Source organism: Phragmites australis, chromosome 24 (genome assembly GCF_958298935.1).
Source record: "Phragmites australis chromosome 24, lpPhrAust1.1, whole genome shotgun sequence".
NCBI classification, from domain to species: domain Eukaryota; kingdom Viridiplantae; phylum Streptophyta; class Magnoliopsida; order Poales; family Poaceae; genus Phragmites; species Phragmites australis.
In genome coordinates, this window is record NC_084944.1 from 2,673,553 (window position 1) to 2,692,735 (window position 19,183).

Sequence of the window (19,183 nt, forward strand, 5' to 3'; positions counted from 1 at the left end):
CTATAAGTATACTTATATACTCATTCTAAGATATTTTAATGTGAACTATGTGAAAATTTAAAAAAAATATCAATTTTAATAGATTTTAATAATACCTTTATATTTGTACATAAAATGTAATATATATATATATAATATGTGAAAAAAAAATATACATACAATTTAGATGATCTTATATACTCACATGTTTCATATACATATTATTTATCATATGAGATATTATATATATATATATATATATATATAAGAATCGGTTGGTAGAGGCTCTCTCGAGTACGAGCACGCCCACCGGAATTCGAATCCAATGCTCAAAGTTCAGATGGGCATAAGCCTCCGTAGCTACTCCTAAAACAAAAACCGTAGCGCATAAATGTTGAGAGTCAACTGTGCTACGCTCGAATCAAAGAAGTTAATACGAGAGTTATCCGATAACTGAGGATTTGATAATGTTTGAAGCATTATTTTTCACGCTTCCTAACTATCAGGTGTTTGAAAAAGAGCACGATCTCTCAAGCAACGAAGAACGGTGACCGTCAGTGGGTGTTAGGGGAGGGGGTTTTCTTCGTTGTTAAGCTTATAAGAACTTCTGGAGGAGGGACGTTGGCTGAGCGGAGGAGTTGAGCATAGGGGTGGAGCGGTGAGGCAGCGGGATGCCGTCAAGAGCGCGCGGTGAAGGATCGCTGGATGGGCTAATGTTGGGTCGGGGGAGAAAAAAAAAAGAGAGGTTAACGCGACGGTGGGCTGGCGGGCTATAGGCTTGGATTCGACAACGGGACACCGTTAGAGGTGGTGGGAGGAGGGGTAGGAGAGCGCGATGTCCGTTTAATTAAGATCTCATCTGTTCAACCTTCATGTTGAAGAACAGCTTAACTTTCGTAACTCCATTCAACGATCATGTTTCGTTGTTTGAAAATAATAAAAAATAGGTGTCTGTAAAATAGGATTACCATTATTTTCTCCTTTTACATAAGCGTTGTATTGCATGAAGAGGTTTAAAGGTAGCTCCAGGAGAAAACTAAAATAAACTTGATGGAACCGAAAGAACTAGAGAAAAATCAGTCCTTTAGGAGAGAATGAAATAAGGGTTCGTTTGTTTGCTGCTTTTATTTTTAGTTTTTTTTGAAAATCTATGTTTCGACTTTTCTGAAAAAATGTTTTGGATTTTAATTATTAATCTTTACAATAAATTATTAACTTTTCAGCATATAACTTCTCATAATATCTACCCATCTAATTTATTCTTTCCAAAAATAGATTTCTGACTTCTAGAAAACAACTTTTCAACTGCTTCTAACTTCTAGCACTAGAAGTAAGAAACAGAAACCGTAAACAGGACTTTGAAATCGGTTTGTTTCAAAACGGTTCCTTCAACCCGGACGGCGTAAACCGGGCGGTTTTACTGAACCCGGTGAACCGGTTTGATTTACGAGTTGGGACCAAAAACTAGGGGTAAAACCTGGGCACCGGCCGCCACGATTTGGTGTGCCTCGTCATCGATTCGTCCGCGACCTCACCGCCGGCGACTGGGCGCAACGAGCCAGGCCTTCTTCCCCCGCAGTCTTCTCTCGTCTAGCGGCGGAGCGGAGATCCGTCCAGACTTGGAACGGCTTCTTTTTGTTGTAAGTAACCCTAGCTTGCTACGACGGATTGTTCTAGGAGATCGATTTGTTCTTAGGGACTTGTTCTTTGCTGTGATTGAGCAATCAAACCCAAATCCATCTCTTCGCTGCGTGATACCATGCTAATCTATCGTAATCCAATCCACTTATGTTTCGATTAGGGTCGTCTTGTTCTTCAGCGCGCAAGATCAATCTGCCCAAGGTGCCGGTGCAGTTTATTTTTCAAACCCCCCCCCCCCCCATGCCCCCACGTTAAGCCTGCCCCTGCGATTCGGTGCTCTCTTAAGCGATGAACCTTCGCTGAATTGGTAATCTTGGCTGCAGGGGGCAATGGTATGTTGGTCTGAACTAAAATGATAGCTGATTGTACAACATGGCCGATGCTATTTCTAACAAATTTAATTTGCAGGACGTTAAAGGTCTCGACAGAGACAAGTTCGAGAGTAGGCTCTATGTAGGGAATCTGGACTTCAGGATATCAGAGTGGGTTACTTCTTGCGTATTTAGCTGCATGTTCTTTCCAATGTTTGCCCTTGCGTCGTCCAAACCAACATTGTGGTGTGATTTTCCAGGTCCGATGTTATCAAGATGTTTTCCCCCTTTGGAAAGATTATAGCTGAGGATTTCTTGTGGCACACACGTGGCCCAAAGCGAGGCGAGCCCCGAGGTTATGCCTTTGTTCAATACACCACCAAAGAGGTAAGAGTAGTACTCATTTCCCATGGCAAACAACAATCGGTTCTCGTATCTCACCTTTGCCACCTGAAGTAAGCATGCAGGAAGCTCAGTTGGCAAAGGAAAAGATGAATGGCAAGTTGGTCTGTGGACGCCCAATGGTGGTTCACCTGGCTAGTGAGAGATGTTCTCTGGACTCCAGTAACACACAGAGAGCATTGAAAAACAAGAAGCTGGCAGGTGGTTCAGGAGGCAAATCAGGACAAACTGATCGCGCTGCAAAGATAGCTGCTATAAAGAACAAGTTAAAATCACTGGAGGAAGAGGGATGTAGCACAAAAAGAACAAGACTTGAGAAAGATGACTTGACAGGCACCGAGAAACAGTCTCATAAGAAGTTTTGAAGTGATTTTTTTTGTTCTTCAGAACGTTGGGAGCTTGTGCCCTCTTACGCTGCCGACACTTCTAAAGCTGCTGCCATTCTAGAACTTTAGCTTTAGGAAGTTAGTCAAGTCACATGTAACATTACACTGTTGCCACATTTGTACAACAGTTTGTACCAATTACATGCTTCTGAATAAAAAATGGCCTTTAGACGGGGGATTCATTGTGACAATATGTTGTTTTGGCATTGATAATGTGCTGGTTTGTGAGTTTCAGTTCATTGTTGCTGTTGTTATGCAAGCTATTGTTTCCAAAAAAAGTGAGCATGTATCAGTTTCAAGGAAATGCTTACATTTACACACCGCTACCTGAGAGTAGAACAATCTCCACACTACTAACTGAATGATTTGAGTAACCATTTGCCTTGACCATGTCCTATTTGTGCTATAGTCCTGACATGTACAAGATCTTTTGAGTTCTACCGAATTAGTTTTGGAACTTGCTCCATGATATACATTAATATATGCGATTCAATATTTATAAGTTTTTTGTTTTTTTTATCATCTGTCTGGTTTCAAATAGAGAATCTTAAAGGTTATCCGTCTTCTTATGTACGTGTGAAGTAGCATTAGGTGAAGTCTCATATATCTTCAGTTTGTATACCTCTTGATAACTTAGGCTACCTCCGATTGCAAATATTAGTCTGTAAGTTGTTTCGGACATTGACATGGTATACAAGGCATCACTTTGACCACTGTTTTTTATAGTAATATTTTTCTACTTTCTACAAATCACAGGACTTGTTCATTATTGAAATACTTTCCAGGAAGAATCTAGTCATACCAATTTCATACTGTTAATCGAGATATTGTTCTATATATTGATACTTTGGTAGTCCAAACCAAAACTGTTGATTCGCTTCTGTCACGACTTATATTTGCAATTGGATGGTGCAGTTTAGACTCCTTAGTTTTGTTGCTCTGGGTTCAGTTTTCTATGGATATAATGATGCTATCATTGATATGCATGTGTTGTCCAGGGTCATTCTGAATGATGAGTTGTTTGAGTAAAGGGTCTTCAAATATGTACCACTGGAAAGCTAGGATTGGTGGGGGCAAAATGTACTGTAATGTTCGACAAAGTATTGTCATAATCTGTCATATATGGTCGACAGTAATTGATATATAGCTGTTGTTGCGTCTAATCTGTTCCAAAGTTTTGGAACATGGACCAGTAAATCAATGATAAAACAACAGCAATGGTCATTCATGTCTCCACCTGGCTAAGCTGTCATTTCTGCATCGCCTAGCATCAAATCATTTAGATAGCTAGTGCGTCTCAGTTTTTTTTGAAAGATGCGAGTGTCACATTTTGGGTTTTCTGATATCATGCACGTCTTTATTGTCCTGGAGCACAAAATTTGCATCACCACTGAATTATTAACATTGTTATTTTTTTCCTTTAGAAAAAGTGCCTTTAAAGTTCGTGAAGATGATGTGGGTTGTGGCCCATGGGTATAGAAATCAAAGATTGAGAAGATCACCCCTTCTCTATTCATAGTCAGTATATTTAAAATAACTTACGTTCCATGCCAATCTGGAGGGTTTAGGCAATTCTCTTTCCATTTTCAGACTACTGTTGTTCTGCTAAGGTTCCTTCCAATTTCAACCGGTCCTTGCTCCTTAAAATGCTCAGAATTGTCTTCACCAACTGGGATGCTTATAGTAAACATAAAGTGTCTTAGACTTAACCTAACAGAGTAGGCAACTGGGATGCTGATAGTATACAATAAGAGTTTCTGGCATTACCTAAGGGCCAAGAGAGTAGAATCATGTAGTTTAAGAAAGGAGTACGGAACTGTTAACAATAGTTTGTACTTGTAAATGTTCATTTTAGGGACTGTTTGATGTAGCTTAAGCTCAGCAGCTCTATGCAAATACTCTTAAGCGAGAACTATGAACGTAGTTGACTTGTGATCTTTCTTTCCCCAATGAACCCCCATCTGCATTAAGACCACACCATGTGACTACTTCAGGAGTCAAAACCATTGCTTGTTTCATATACTGCAGGTCTACACTCTACAACACCAAACCCTATTAACAATGGAAGAGCATATATACCTTGAGCTCTAGATCAAAGACCTACTTGCTACTGTAGCTCGATGTCGTTATTGCAGTTCCCCTGGATGCTTACAGAGACCATTGTCCCATGTTCAAGGGTCTTGAGCTTCGTCTTGTTTGGTCCATGTTCATGGAACTCCATTTAATTTTCCTTCGGAATCTGAACTTGTTTCCCCAGTCAGCCTACACTTCCCCTGCTCCATGGTTTGAATATTGCAGGTGTGGCTCAAATCAGGCGACACGACGAGGATAACTGAATATAAGATGCCTTGCAGCAGCTTGACGAGACAGACTTCGCATGTGAGGACCACAGATCGATCTTGCATGATTCCGCTGGGAACCATAGATTATCTTCCAAAATTGTCAGCACTTCGACATGCTAGATCTGTGATCTGAAGAGCATTGAGCGTTGTTCCGTCTGGAAGACTGGAGCCTCGCATGTAGGACGTGACATGGGGAGATGCTCCTTGCGGAAATGCTGCCCTGGTTCTTTGTCCAGATTATCTCACCCACCCGACTAATCTCGTATTATTGCTGCCAACATTGATGAGCTTGTCTTTGACAGGTCTGGAAGAGTACTGCACATTGGCACGTATATTAGTACAGCACTATTTTGTCATTTGTCTGGCCCGGTACGACACAGCATACCAATCATGCATGTTTCAGGTCTTCATCTTTCACAACCAACTTTTACATAGCCCAATTCTTGTGTGCAATCCTTTTTTTTAGCAAATTTAGGGTGTCCAAGTTTCAGTGTGAACTGAGTACATTTCGCATGTAGGTTTGGTATGGAACATAGATAGAAATTACACAGAATCGGTATAAACTCTGAAGAAATACTGTCAAGTTCACTTGTTACAACCTAGCGACGAGAGGAGCAGAATTTATGGTTTGGGACCGTGAAAAGCACGGTTTGGAAGGGAACCCATTGGCCAAGAGCATAGGAAGAAGAGGGGAAGGAAAATCTCCACGAGGCTATACTGATGTATAGTTTATCAGGACTATTCATTTGTATTGAGATTTATGTTAAAATGGTATGTAAAAAAATTATAAATAATTAATATAAACTGTAAATGCGTCACGTATCGTGGAGTTGTATTTTCGGAAGAAGAGGCATGGGACAATATGGACACGCCACCAAACGGCTTGTCCCCAGACGTCAACTCGTTTGTTCTCACTCACCCGCTCGCGCCCCAACCCTCCTGCAGTTCTATATTATCTGCGTCGCGCCACTCACTTGCCTCTCGCCTCGCCTCGACTCAGAGTCACACACCTACACTGATCGAGGCCCCTCCTGCTCGCCGTGCCGTGCCGTGCGCTCACCATGGAGACCTCACCGTCTCGCAGCGACAGCTTCTCCCGCGTCGGATGGCGGCTCAGGTGCAAGGCGCGGGAGGTGCCGTCCTTCGAGCGCCTGGGCGTCGACGCCGGGCTCGGAGAATCTTTCAACAGCTCCACCGCGTCCTTCATCGACATGGACCCAGCGGAGCTATTCTCGATGCGGTGGACGGCGGAGGACGCCGGCTTCGACTTCGGCCTGCCGTGCGCCGGGGAGTGCTCCCCGCTGCTGGTCAGCGCCGGGGAACTCCTCCCCTGCGAGCCGAGCGGCATTGCCCGTGACGGCTGCAGCGCATACGCCGACGCGTCGGCGGGCTCGTCGCCGGTGTTCCATTCTGCGCAGAGCACGCCGGCCTCCGTGATCAGCTCCTCGCGGCGCACAGGCGCCAAGCCGAGAGCGCCGCTGCTGGCGACGAGGAGACTGCTGCTGAGGTACCTGCGCTTCCTCGTGCCGCTGTGCCGGAAGGCGAGGGCGCTGCGGGTGCTCGCGCCGCGGTCCAGGGCACCGGCCGCGACCTCGGCGCGGCGGTCCACGTCCGGCGCGGCGGAGTACTGGTGCCACGGCAACGCCGACACCGCCGTGCGCGACGCCATCCTCCACTGCAAGAAATCCTTGACTGCTCGTGCTGAATGCTGAACCGAATCGCGGAAAAAAAAATATGGTTCTTTATATTATCTAGTTCCTTTTTTCCACTTAATTTTGGTTTCGAGTATACGTACATGAAGTACAGTTATACGTTGATGAATTGTGCCCACGGTAGTTTTACCCTTTGAGGCGATCTAGCTACTGTGCAATAGAAGGGATGTTTTCAGGATGTTCCAGTAATTTCAATTTCGTTTTACAAATTATTTTTTCACCGGCGGAAAGACCGAAATTTGCAAAATTTTGTCGAAATTTTGATCATTTTTCATCTTCTGTTACGTGGGTTTCATATACCAATAAAAAAAATTAAAATTAGATATTTCATTCTCCTTCAAAATTCGTCAAATTTGAGCGAATTTTTAACCCCTGGATGTTCTCCGTGCTCCTCTTTGTCATGGCTACGTGCCTGTCCATGCATCAGGCCAAGGCAAGCTGGAAGGAAGCATTAGGTAGTTGACAGCACCAACTTGTGGTAACTATTATCGATTAAGCATCTCATTTGTTGGGCCAAACCCATGTGTTTTTTCCCTGGCACATAACACAGTCGAAGTTATTCGAACCTAAGCAGATGAATTCGACCTGCCATATTTCATTTCCATTGGCGCACCACACAACCGATAAAGAAAGACTCGCTTCGTCTCTGTTCTGAAAGCAAAAATCTGATTTCTGCCAGTTCTCCTATCCGTTCTGAAAGAAAGATTGATCAGTCAATATTGAATATCCTCGGCGTCGCACATACACAGTGTGGTTCATGTGCTTTGCGTCGTCCGGACCAAAAATAAAGGCCATTTCAGTAGAAGCTAGCCTAGAACCAGGCAAAAGTTAGCCAAAATCCTGCACTCGGACGATTATTGCGCACATCGACCAATGTTTCCAATCAGACCATTTCACAGGTCAAGCCGAGCGTTGAGAGATCAAAGACGGTCTGCAACGTTGCTTCACTTCGCAACCCTTACGATACCACATTGCCACCTAAAACCCATAGCTACAGCTGCAGATTTTCTCCCCAACACCGGTCAGCCCAAAGAATCTCAATCCTTGCCGGCAACCTACCAACTCCAATATCACACTTAGCATTTGTTTGACAGAGCTTATAAGCAACTTCCGACTAGAATTAGTGAAGTTTTATCAAACAGCAACTTTCAGTTTTTAGTTTTCTAAGTGGAATTCATGGAAATGATTCTTTGAGATGAACTAGAAGTCAGAAGCCAAAAAAACAGCTTCTTCTGGTTCACTTCCCGTAGAGAATCATTTTCTTAATATATTTTATCTTAGAGAATCACTGCATAATCATTTTCAGTCACAGAAATCATTTTCTTAAAAAAAAATCACTTCTGACAAAAAATTTAAATCATGAAAAACTCTCTCTTACTCGAGCGTTACATGGGATGCGGCATGATCCATTGTGTCGCCAGTCCGTACGTTGGCGGCACTGATTGGCGCCGTAGTGGACGCATGCGGCTAAGCTGACGGGTCGATCATCAGCTGGCAAGGCTGCAGATGGCTGGTCACCTGTCACCGGCATGGCTACGCAGCCGTGGCGACGGAAATCAATCATTGTGCCCAATCTGATTTGGTCACCCGGCCGGTCGGAGCGAGGACATGCACCGTCCACTTTGTGTGGCCACCTGCTCCTGCAGCTCTGGCCTCTGGCTCTGGTCCCTGCATGCGTGTGCAGTGAAACTGTGTTACTATCTCCGGCACGGCAGGCAGTTTGGCGTGAGAGCACGTGTGGACCATCGGACTGTTCACCCTTCGCCGTACGGTTGGCTCGGCTCGATCCGGCGATGGATCTGCCGACGTGACAAGACTCGACAGCCGGATGGGAACCGGGTCGTCGTATCGTCGCGGTTCCCGACCGGTGACAGCTCTCGAAGAACGTACGTACATTCTCCGGCACCCGTCGGAGATGTCCGAGAGCTACGAGTGAGTGGGCGCGGCGGCGGTGTGGAGAGGCCGGATCGTGTCGTCGCCAGCGGCCGATACGAAAAGATGCGGAGAGGGACGACGGGCGGCGAGGGCGTGGGCGTCGGCGGTACGGCTCCGGCTGGGCCGGCGTTTGGTTGGCCCAGGTGCGGGACCGTGCTGTCCGTGCACATGGATGACGGGTCGGTTTCACGGGGCCCGGAAAGCGATCGGCGTGGAGGTATACGTGAAATCATTTTACTTCAACCCAACCAATTAAATAGATAGTTATTTTGATTAATCAAAATTAATGATTTTTTTCAGGCAATGAATTACATGTGTCCGATTCCAATCTAATAGCCTAGAACCGAGCAGTTACGGTTCATATAACTAATTATGGATGTTCGTACGTCTAGCTAGCGGGCCGTCATCAGCGTGGGCAGACGTCTTGGGTTAAGGGCCGACCCTTGCACAAGCGCATGCAGTCGGCCTTGCAGATGCTGGAAACATGTGTTTTCGTGTCTTGGCTCTTGGATGGGCGTAAAACGATATGGTCCTCTTAGAGCATCCGGATCCAGGAAACTGGTGCCATAAATTAAGATATTATTTGAGAGAGCTCTGATTCTGAGATTCATTTAGGATTTAAAGTTTGTAGGATAAAATAAAGTTATTTAATATATTTTTTTAGTACAAAATAAAAACAAGATGCTTAAGTCAAATATTCTTAATATGCTCAAAGCTCTAGTTCTAAACTTCTAGAGCTAAGGATGCTCGGCTTCAAAAATTTCTAAGCTGAAGCTAAAGCTTTGACAAATATACTTAACAGTAGCCTGCGGAACCAAATGCTGCCGAGGAAGCCGCATCTTGCATGCTTTTGTGCCACCCAACTTGTGAGTTGTGACCTGCGCTACCAAATGCTGTTGATTGTGGAAGCCGGATGCTTGTGTGACACCTCGTATGCCCTAGCTAGACGGCCTGCCATGCCCGTCGATCAACTTCAGTTCATTAGGTCTATAACCACATGCGCATAGTACAATAAGAATCAAGTACACGTGTACTTCTATTTAGTAACGTGCGTTTTGGGATAACCCACTAGCATCGCTACTAGCACCTCTTTTACGTGTCTGGCTCATGCAAGCACTTCCCAGACTAGCACTCGACCTGTCTTGTCCTCAGCCCTCTCCTGGCACCACAGGAGTGGATGTTGCGCTGCCCATATATGACCATAAAGTAGTGATATGAATCTCTGTTTACCATAGTGACGGACCTGATAACATAACCTGGCATGACGATATAGACGTGCCAATGTATGCGGCGAGGGCAAAAGGGACAGTGGAGTTCCAACAGTTTAGCAACAGTAACTTCATCTATCTAGCCATCTTTGGCTCTGTTTGAAATCACTTCTAAACAGGTTTTGGCCGGAAAAAAAAAAACGAATTTGGTCCCAAATAGCCTTCTTCTAGTTTAATTTTCTCAAACTCAGATTATAGCCCTGTTTGAGACGGCTTCTCTACCGCCTGTTAGCTAAAAATGAAGACGGTGCGAACGAGTATAGAGCTCGATGGTTAGACTCTAAGTGGAAATCCGACTGACCAGATTCGATCCCCATCTCGTACCGGTTTCATTAAAAGATCTCTAATAAAAACTCTGGATAAGAGCCCCGTTATAAAAAAAGCGGACGAAGGCCTCAAACGAGCTGATTCTCAGCTGCTTCTAGCAAAATAGCTTCTCTCCCCTCACCTCAACTTGCACGGAGACACGGAAGCGGTCGCCAACCCACTTCTTGGGCAAGCCAGAGATTAAGAGTCTGTTTGTTTGGATTTTTGTTTCTGGCTTCTTTAAAAAACTGTGTTTTGGTATTTTCTAAAAAGCTATTTTTGGATTTTAGCTATTAGATTTTATAATATTTTTTTTTTCTCAGCACACTACTTCTAAAAAAACTACTCTCAGCTAGCTTCTCAATTTCTAGTTCATTTCCTCAGAAGCAGATTTTTAATTTCTCCAAAAATTATTTTTCAGCAAATCCATTTGTTTAAGCTTCTGGGCTTTAAAACAAACAAGCTAAAAATAAATACTTTCATAATTTGAAATAATTTAACAGCAAATACCACTGATATGCCCTTCCCTCTCCCCCACCCGACTGCTCAGCCCCCACACCGCACCTCCCCGCTCCCACATCCCGCTGCCCCTCTCCCGAGCCGGTCGCCGCCCCTCTCCAGATCCCGGCCGCCGCCCCTCTCCACAGGCGTCCGCCGCCCCTCTCCAGATCCGGCCGCCGCCCCTCTCCACCGCCGGCCGCCGCCCCTCTCCAAGCCGGGCCACGGCCCCTCTCACAGCCGGCCGCTGCCCCTCTCCCGAGCCGAGCACCGCTCCTACGATCTTCGCCAGGAACCGCCGCCGCCGCACTCGAACTCCAGGTGAGCTCTCCCCCCTCCCTCTCGGCCAATCTTTCGTCTAGCTGCCGCTTTACCTTAAAGTTTAGACTGTTAAGCCTAGTCTCGAACCATTTTAGCATTGTGATATGAATGTGAGGAGATTTTGAAGAGTATTGGCTAGCCTCTGAAGTGTGGTGTTGCTTGTTACCTATGTCGAGGAATTATAATATGATTGCCTTAAGTTTATGCTATGTAAGTGTAGCCCTTCAAATTGGTTACTGCAGACGCTGGCTTGTATTGGTAGTATGCTATGTAATCATGTTTTAGACCTTGAAGCTGATCGTTGTATTTGATTATTGAATGAATTAATTTGCATTCGTACTTTGTTGCTTGGATTGTATGCCTTATTTTACTGTGGTTGCATCCTTGGTTCAATGCAGATAGCTAGTTTTCTCTGAACTTAATAATGCATGTTCAGGCTACAATCGTATCAATTTTGTTTCCCTAACCTGTTCTGTTCCAGCTAGCTGTCTGTAACATAGCTCATATGTTCAGAGTACTTCTATAATTTGGCATGTGCTGTTCTGTTGTTTGGGAGTGTGTGACAGTATCTGCTGTTTGGCTTGTTATGTACTGATTTTGTCTTCTTAGATGGGAACATGGTACTTCTATACCAAGCAATGCTCCAAATTCTATCATGAAAATGATTTGTTCTGTACTCTTGTATAGATGACGGTTGCGAAATGGGATGCTTTTGCCACTAGAGTCAGTATGTATGTTAGTTGTTGAAAGAAATAGAATGCACATGTTAGTTGCTGGAACCTGTTAGATGGAGAAAAGGATGCACATATTAAACCATGAGTTGGGAATGCTAAAACATGACAAATGGGATCTAGTGCTGTGTGTGGGATGTGGCTGCAGCTAGGATATGCCGAGTGGACAAAGTTTCATAGGAGATGATCTCATGTCCTTGCATCTTACTAATACAGTGCTGTCTGTCTTTTGATGCAAATAATTCCTGCCTTTTTACTCTAATAACCAATGTGCTAAAACTTGGAACTCTTAATAGATGGAAAAAAAGACCATTGCAAAGTGGGTTTCATTTGCTAGCAAGGTGTTTGTAGAAATTTATGTGGTAGGGGTTGTTGCCAACAATAGTCCGCAACAATGCTTGAATAGTTTAGGCTATGCTAATCTGATAAGGAAGTGACATTCCTCTTTGTCTGTATTTAGTATTTTAGACGATACAAACAACACCGGAGCCTGTAGTTCAAAAGAAAGTTATCTGTAGAAAACCCATTGCTTAGCGGTGTTTATCTCAAATCAACCTTGCATGCTAAATATACAAATTTGCACTCATAAGTAACAACTCTGTTCAATCTCCCATGTGTTCTTTCAGCTCAATTAATTTGAATTATATCAGAAAGCAGCATCTACATTTGTATTTCTTGAAAGAACACAACCTTACTGAACTGATATTGCTCCTTGTTCACTCTGCACCGAATGTACTGGTAGGATATCTTTGTTGATGAGTTGATCTAGAAGTGGATAATTCTGTGGCAAAATACTTGATTATGTTCTTAATTATGTTCACCAAAATATTACTTTTGCCCTTTTACTTGCTTGAGATTCATTTTTCCCTTTTGGATTTGCATTCTTTTTACATAACCTTTATAGCTTTTTAATTATTAACCTGCTGCTTTGCTGCAGTGTTACTGTCTCTGGTGATCCCACGAGTAGAGCTCTTAATTTTTTATTGAACTGAGGACATTGTATGCATTGCCTCATGCATGCACTTACTTCTTCGGGCTAAAAGAAATGGAGAGTTCAAGCTCTGGTTCTTTTGCTCAAGGTGAGTATTTTCCCCCCACTTATGTTGTTTGTAAGAGTTGTTGTCCATCCACATAAAAATATCGATGTTAAATTTGTAGGGTTCAAAGAGATAAGTTTAATTCCGTTAACAATATGATGTTAGAGTTCTCCTTGAATCTGTTGATGCTGTCTCTGGTTTGGATTCTTGTTGGATACTAACATGTGGTTTCATGGTAGCCTTGTGCTTAACTGCTTGTTGTTCTAGCTGAGTGAAGTTAATTTGGATTGTCATTCCGTTCTGTTGATAATTTGAGTTGATATTCCCAATGACCTATTTAAGTATAGTTTGTGATTCTTTCGGAAACGGTTCAAAATGTAATAAATTTAGGATGAACTGAAGCTGGATTAATAACTTTACGCAACGGGTAGTGATATTTCTTGTAACTTAACCAATATAATCATGGCCATGATACTAGACATGCCAGGTAATGAACTCCTTTCTTGTGAGTAAATGAGATACAATTTGCTGTAGATTGTTAAATGGTAATGCTAACATGCTAGGTAATATTTGTTCGTTTAGCAAAAGTCATTATGTAATTGAAATGCATTCTGCAATTGATATGATTGTTGTCCTCGATTTGCTATGCTGAAAGGAACAGTGCATTGCAGGTACAGTGTATCATTGGCTTGTATTATTCGCGGTTTGGCTTTGTGGCAGCCAGCATGTTCTGTCTCAGAAAACAACACTTGAACCAAAAGACAAGTTCCTTCTGTCTGACCCACCTATCGGTCTCTTTGATCCAATAGAGATTTCACCATCTGTTCTTCCACACAACCCTAACCCAGTTGAGCCACTGGCACCTATGTATCCAAACTACACATCCTATGATCCAGTCTTGACTGGAAAATGCCATGTAAATTTTTCAGCACTCTCTTATATTATGGACAAGACAGCATCTGATTGCTCCATTCCTTTAGCACCACTAGTTGCTGATGTTATATGTTGCCCCCAAGTTAATAGCTTGATGAATATTTTCCAAGCTGCATATGGTAGTGGAAATGATACGCTAGTTCTCAACCAGGCTTCAGCAAATGCTTGCTTCTCTGACATTATGAGCATACTTGCAAGCAAGGGGGCAAACACCAACATCCCCGAGTTATGTACTCTGAGGCCATCAAATCTTACTGATGCTTCTTGTCCTGTGAAGGACATTAGCTCATTTGAGAAAATAGTTAACATCAGTAAACTCCTAGATGCATGCAGTAGTGTTGACCCACTGAAAGAGTGTTGTAGGCCAGTTTGCCAACCTGCAATAGCGGAAGCAGCTATTCACATTTCCTCAGGTGGGGCAAACATGTTTGGAAGTTCTACCATACCTGTGAGTGCTGCTGGAATTGATGTTGTTAGTGACTGTAAAGGGGTAGTTCACTCCTGGTTATCTATGAAGCTTTCATCAGAAGATGCGAACGGTGCTTTCAGAGTATTATCTGGTTGCAAGGTGAACAAAGGTATGTGATGTTACACTCTTTTGTTTGGCTTTGTTTGACCCGTTGTTGAGATATTTGGGACCTTGGGTGGCTTGGGTAGCAGAATGTGACCCATGTTTGCCATACTCAAACAAATAGCTGCTATTTTTGTCAAATTTTCGCTCTGTGTCAGGACTAATAGGTGATCAGTGCTTTCAGTTTCGTTATTATCATGCATGGCACCAAGTGAATTGGCTGACTCTTGTTCTAAATGATGTAGTTTGTCCACTGGAGTTTGACGAACCTTCTTCAGTCGTTAAGGCATGTGGCAAGGCATCTTCTTCAACGCCCTCATGCTGCGCAGCATTGCACTCTTACATTGGAACTAGACAGAAGCAAATATTTGTCACAAATTTGCAAGCAATTAATTGTGCAACAATGTTTGGGTCAATGCTACAGAAAGCTGGTGTAGTGGATGATATTTATGGGCTTTGTGATATTGACCTAAAAGATTTCAGCCTGCAAGGTATGCACTGAAGCCATAAGAACTTATCTTCAATATTTGATTCATTTTGGAACTCTTTATAACTCTGTTTATTTTCCTTGGCACCACTTAATTGGAGCAGCTTTTGGACAACAAGGTCAGTGTCAATCAATCAACTTTATTTGGTTTGATCCATGGACTTCTGTAGTTCCGTGCTAATTCCAATCTTCATTTTTGTAGGCTGTCTGCTTCGGAGCTTACCTACAGATATTGTATTTGACAACACAACTGGCATTAGCTTTACATGCGATTTGAGTGACAACATTGCAGCACCATGGCCCTCATCTTCTATCCAATCCTTGTCACTTTGTGCTCCAGGTAAGGAGCGGGGGAGTTCTTATTTGGGTCACAGAAATAATACCACACAGTTCGAAACCACCGCAGGACTTTCACTACTTCTGAAACATGTTTGGCACTAGAAAACATTAGTTTTTGTCATAATCACATTGGCATTTCTCTTTCGGTTTCAGAAATGTCGTTGCCTGCATTGCCTGTCTCACCAAAGTCCGGAACCTCAGGTAGTTTGTTTACATTTGTAGCTGAGACAATCTCTTATTGTTTTTCATCCTTTGTCAGCAAACTGAAATTACATTTGTCATGACAGTAGGTACCTCCAGAACCGGGATCAGTGTTTTGCTGCATCTCATATTCCTCACCACGACCATCTCCATCTAAGAAATGCTTCATCTAGTGAGCCAGGAGCTTCTTACCCCGTCGTATTTCCCCCCTCTGTGCAGGCCCGCATGTAAATTGGATTGCATTTCATTCTTGTAAATGAGCCTTCATCCCCTCTATCCCTTTTTGGTCCAGTGGATAGAATTATTATGTGTTAGAGAGGACTGCTGTACCATTTTGAGTCTGAACTCTGGTAGAAACTAGAGCTAGGTCTGGACGTGAGCTTAACCGACGATATCGATTGAATGGTGAGTAACAGTCAGACCTACTTCATCCATTGTAGAGCTCCTAACCAGGTTCCATGAGCCAGCTCTTAGCCTGAAATGTGCTATCAAATTCCCAGATGCACCTGGTAATAATCGGCTACACTCTATGAACACATGAACATGGTGTTTTCGCCAGAATGTGTGGTTTACTACACTGGTACGAATCAATATGCCTATAAATAGTTGGGAGTTTAGGCCATGATGGCACCTCCTCTTTCCTTCATTCAGCCATCAGCCTAGTGTAAACCATGATCAAGCACCAGCATGGCTGGAAATCGAGGTCTTTACCCAATTTTGTAGCAATGCTCACGATCACAATAAAACCGGTTCAATATTAAAAGGGTAGGGTAGATCATCTGCTTCATCCATCAGATATTTATATCCTTGCCTTTGAGAGCCGTCAAGGAGGCGACATCCTGATCAGCAATGCTCTAGATGGAGGACAAAAGGTCTTGGGAGGTATCAGGCATCAGCATCACCTAATGTTGTTGCCATACGATTGCAGTTCGGTATCTAGCCAAAGTAGCAGGGCGTTTAATATTTCAGACAATGTAGGGGACACAGAGATTCACGTGCGAATAACAGTTTTTGAACAAATATCGGCAACTGTTACACCACATTCAATTTAACAAATATTAGCTAATGTTACACTACGGATTCAATTTAACAACAGGTTTTGAACAAATATCAGCTAATGTTACACTACAGATTCAATTCAACAGTTCATATGCCTCTTTAACAGCAGCTACAACCGTCTTGATTGTTCTGTTGATTTTTGCCGCTCCAAAGGGGATCCGTCATCAGTATCCTGTGACGGAGTAGATCCACTTGATGATGGCTTTGCGCCAGCCGAGATGACGTTCTTGAACCAAGCTCCCTGGAAAGTAGGGCTGCCTCTGTTTTGGTTATTACCCGCGGACTCGGGCGAGGCTTGATTTTTTGAAGCCAGCCCTGCCATAAATCTGTATGCTACTCTACTGGCATTGACGATTTCTGTTTTAGCGTGCCTAAACTGCAAAACATAAATTCATAACAAGAAAAAAAATCATATTAAGGGAAATAATCAAGATGTCATATATCATCAAGAAAAAAAAGATACACAAAAAGTTCATGATAAAGCAATCTACTTCATCTGATTGCAATGCCCCCTACCCATGAGCATATAATAGCATTTTGCATAGACAACATTTCAAGCTCCAATGCAAATGCATGCAGCCAAAGAAAACAAAAACATGGTAGTTATTTTTATTGAGAGAAAAGGCAGAGATCTAAAACATGAATGGCAGAATAGGAAAAGTAACCAATATTAGGAAAGCAAGGAACAATCATGATCTCAGGGAAAGCTGTAAGCTAGGATTAAGTAAATCAGCACCGATACATTTTATCATAACAATCATGATCTCAGGGAAAGCTGTAAGCTAGGATTAAGTAAATCAGCACAGATACATTTTATCATAACAATACAACATTTAAATATTAGGGGAAAATGCATCTGGTATTTTCCTATGCAACTCAATGTGCCACTGAACTGCCTTACAGGTTCAGATAATAATATGGTGCATTGGTGTTGTCGTGAAACATTTGATGATGCAACACAGCAACATCTCAAGCTTAACAAGTAACAGTCAAATATACAGTGTAACACAGCAAAAATGAACAGCCATGGGATACAGTGATCTTGCAATTCGAAACAATAAACGTACTTTAACTGCTGTGTTCTCAGCAACAACCACAGCAGTATCACCAGCATTGGCAAAACGATTAACCCAACCTGCAAGACCATGCAGACTAAAAAAGTTAACTAATTTATGCAATTTCAAATATGATATGATGTATTGGGGTCTACTTCACCTAAGGGGCTCATTAAGCCAAGCTTAGAATTAGTACAATATAAGTTCCAAAGTTGAGTCCTACAGCTAGCAGCATTCAGTTCCATATACCAACCATACTCTGCTAAAGCTTCTGATGTAAGGGAAGACCAGTTTATCAACTCATACTTCAGCAGTAGCAAGGTCCTCGATCCAGGATTCATCAAAACCTACACTCTTTCTTTGCAATGTCCTATTCATAATGATTTCTCATTTCCCTTCACTTTGTTAATTCTATTCCTAGCCATGTAAGTAAATCACTGGCCAAATTGGAATCTGCATCTTCCTACCAATTCAACAATGTTGCGCATTTTTTGAACTCGGGAATCAGTGCAGAGTACTACTAACAGAGACGCATTGCACAGCACAAGTCCCTATTCAGAAGAACAAAATCGCGAAACCACTTTCCTTTATCACTCAACCCTTAATTACCTGGGAGTTTGGGGACGCCGAGTCTCTCGCAGAGCACGTCGCAGAAGTGGTTGCAGTTCCTGGAGAGGAGGTCGTACGAGTGGCCCGGCCACTCGCGGCTGAGCTCGCGCAGGATCCGGTTCACAGCGGCGATGCCGCACTCCGTCTCCCCTAGGACGATGCGCTCGCGGTAGGTGTACATGGGGTTCTTCCCCACGGGGCAGCTGAACACGCCGCTGCCGCTCTCGCAGAACCCGAACGACCACTCCTCCTCGCCGTAGACCTGGTTCGAGAAGCCGACGAGAGATTTAGGGATCTGGGAAGCGGACAGTCGCTGGGACCTGGGCGGGCGGTAGGAGGAGGGGAACCCTACCTGGACGGCGCTGTGGAAGATGCCGCCGAGGCCGATGCGGTCCTTGAAGATGCGGTTGATCTGGAGGATGGTGTTGTTCGTCTTCTCCGAGTCGCTGTTCGTCACGTCGTACACGTGGAGCACCACCTCCTTCATCTCGCCCGCCCGCTCCGGCTCCTCCTGCTCCTCTGGCGGCGGCTGCTGCTGATGCCGCGCGATGGGGCTTGGGGAGCCGGGAAAGCGAGGGATGGGATCGAGGCGTCGGCGGGTGGGAGCTCGCTTTCCGTCGCAGGAGACGGTGACGGCGGTGGTAGCCAACTCGGGTCGGGTTCGTTACTCTTATCGGCCTTGGGCTCGGGGGGTCTCCGGAGAGGTGGGGTCACTGACGAGTGGGCCCGTGCTCACCAGTTTTCCTTTTCCCATTGGTGCGCGCTTCAGGCGGCGTGCCGAGCAGGAGGCGGAGTAAAGGAGCAGAGACCATGCCCGGCAACAATTTTGGCACGAATTTTACACGAACACGAAACGAAATTTATGGCAAATTCTACAGATTTTGAAACATATTTTGAAACCCTAGTGTAACACACAAACGCACACATACTCACACAATGTTTATTGAAGACTGAAGATGCGAAACTCGGGTGACTCGTTGTCGACAAATATATCGTCTACTGCTTAAAAAAAAGTCCATCTTATGAGACACAAGAAGCAAACCTGAGATTGATCTTTAGT

The 19,183-nt window shown here is 43.8% G+C and overlaps 4 protein-coding genes across 7 annotated transcripts; 3 read left to right on the top strand and 1 right to left on the bottom strand.

Moving 5' to 3' along the window:
* Positions 1–1,399: 1,399 nt before the first annotated feature.
* Positions 1,400–2,953, top strand: LOC133908084 (uncharacterized). 2 transcript variants are annotated; one of them, XM_062350212.1, is made up of 5 exons: positions 1,400–1,619; positions 1,781–1,952; positions 2,029–2,102; positions 2,192–2,318; positions 2,399–2,953. In XM_062350212.1, the coding sequence occupies exons 2-5, from the start codon at positions 1,950–1,952 to the stop codon at positions 2,696–2,698; spliced, it is 504 nt and encodes a 167-aa protein (XP_062206196.1). In that variant the 5' UTR covers positions 1,400–1,619; positions 1,781–1,949; the 3' UTR covers positions 2,699–2,953. The 2 variants fall into 2 exon arrangements, with proteins under 2 accessions (XP_062206196.1, XP_062206195.1); XM_062350211.1 differs by lacking the exons at positions 1,400–1,619; positions 1,781–1,952 and having other exon boundaries at positions 1,959–2,102.
* Positions 2,954–6,059: 3,106 nt separating this feature from the next.
* On the top strand, positions 6,060–6,993 carry LOC133907746 (probable membrane-associated kinase regulator 6). The gene has a single exon (XM_062349829.1). It carries the CDS (start codon positions 6,123–6,125, stop codon positions 6,771–6,773), a length of 651 nt encoding a protein of 216 aa, XP_062205813.1. The 5' UTR covers positions 6,060–6,122; the 3' UTR covers positions 6,774–6,993.
* Positions 6,994–10,820: 3,827 nt separating this feature from the next.
* On the top strand, positions 10,821–15,834 carry LOC133907289 (uncharacterized GPI-anchored protein At1g61900-like). Of its 2 annotated transcripts, none has more exons than XM_062349285.1 (8): positions 10,821–11,101; positions 12,770–12,911; positions 13,541–14,380; positions 14,619–14,864; positions 14,965–14,979; positions 15,063–15,200; positions 15,353–15,400; positions 15,487–15,834. In XM_062349285.1, exons 2-8 carry the CDS (start codon positions 12,878–12,880, stop codon positions 15,555–15,557), a joined length of 1,392 nt encoding a protein of 463 aa, XP_062205269.1. In that variant the 5' UTR covers positions 10,821–11,101; positions 12,770–12,877; the 3' UTR covers positions 15,558–15,834. The 2 variants fall into 2 exon arrangements, with proteins under 2 accessions (XP_062205269.1, XP_062205270.1); XM_062349286.1 differs by having other exon boundaries at positions 15,490–15,834.
* Positions 15,835–16,390: 556 nt separating this feature from the next.
* On the bottom strand, positions 16,391–19,021 carry LOC133907290 (uncharacterized). 2 transcript variants are annotated; one of them, XM_062349288.1, is made up of 4 exons: positions 18,476–18,891; positions 18,124–18,385; positions 17,527–17,594; positions 16,391–16,835 (listed from the first exon to the last, which is right to left on the bottom strand). In XM_062349288.1, the coding sequence occupies exons 1-4, from the start codon at positions 18,608–18,610 to the stop codon at positions 16,569–16,571; spliced, it is 732 nt and encodes a 243-aa protein (XP_062205272.1). In that variant the 5' UTR covers positions 18,611–18,891; the 3' UTR covers positions 16,391–16,568. The 2 variants fall into 2 exon arrangements, with proteins under 2 accessions (XP_062205272.1, XP_062205271.1); XM_062349287.1 differs by having other exon boundaries at positions 18,124–19,021.
* Positions 19,022–19,183: the final 162 nt, after the last annotated feature.

Excerpts from the sequence above, each read along its gene's own strand:
- LOC133908084 (XM_062350211.1), top strand. The coding sequence starts at position 1,993 with ATGGCCGATGCTATTTCTAACAAATTTAATTTGCAGGACGTTAAAGGT. Across the intron at positions 2,103-2,191 it reads CTGGACTTCAGGATATCAGA|GTCCGATGTTATCAAGATGT; the intron begins GTGGGTTACTTC and ends GTGATTTTCCAG. Across the intron at positions 2,319-2,398 it reads TTCAATACACCACCAAAGAG|GAAGCTCAGTTGGCAAAGGA; the intron begins GTAAGAGTAGTA and ends GTAAGCATGCAG.
- LOC133907746 (XM_062349829.1), top strand. The coding sequence starts at position 6,123 with ATGGAGACCTCACCGTCTCGCAGCGACAGCTTCTCCCGCGTCGGATGG.
- LOC133907289 (XM_062349285.1), top strand. The coding sequence starts at position 12,878 with ATGGAGAGTTCAAGCTCTGGTTCTTTTGCTCAAG. Across the intron at positions 12,912-13,540 it reads CTCTGGTTCTTTTGCTCAAG|GTACAGTGTATCATTGGCTT; the intron begins GTGAGTATTTTC and ends AGTGCATTGCAG. Across the intron at positions 15,401-15,486 it reads ACCAAAGTCCGGAACCTCAG|TAGGTACCTCCAGAACCGGG; the intron begins GTAGTTTGTTTA and ends TTGTCATGACAG.
- LOC133907290 (XM_062349287.1), bottom strand. The coding sequence starts at position 18,610 with ATGAAGGAGGTGGTGCTCCACGTGTACGACGTGACGAACAGCGACTCG. Across the intron at positions 17,595-18,123 it reads CGGCGTCCCCAAACTCCCAG|GTTGGGTTAATCGTTTTGCC; the intron begins GTAATTAAGGGT and ends ATGGTCTTGCAG. Across the intron at positions 16,836-17,526 it reads CTGAGAACACAGCAGTTAAA|TTTAGGCACGCTAAAACAGA; the intron begins GTACGTTTATTG and ends TATGTTTTGCAG.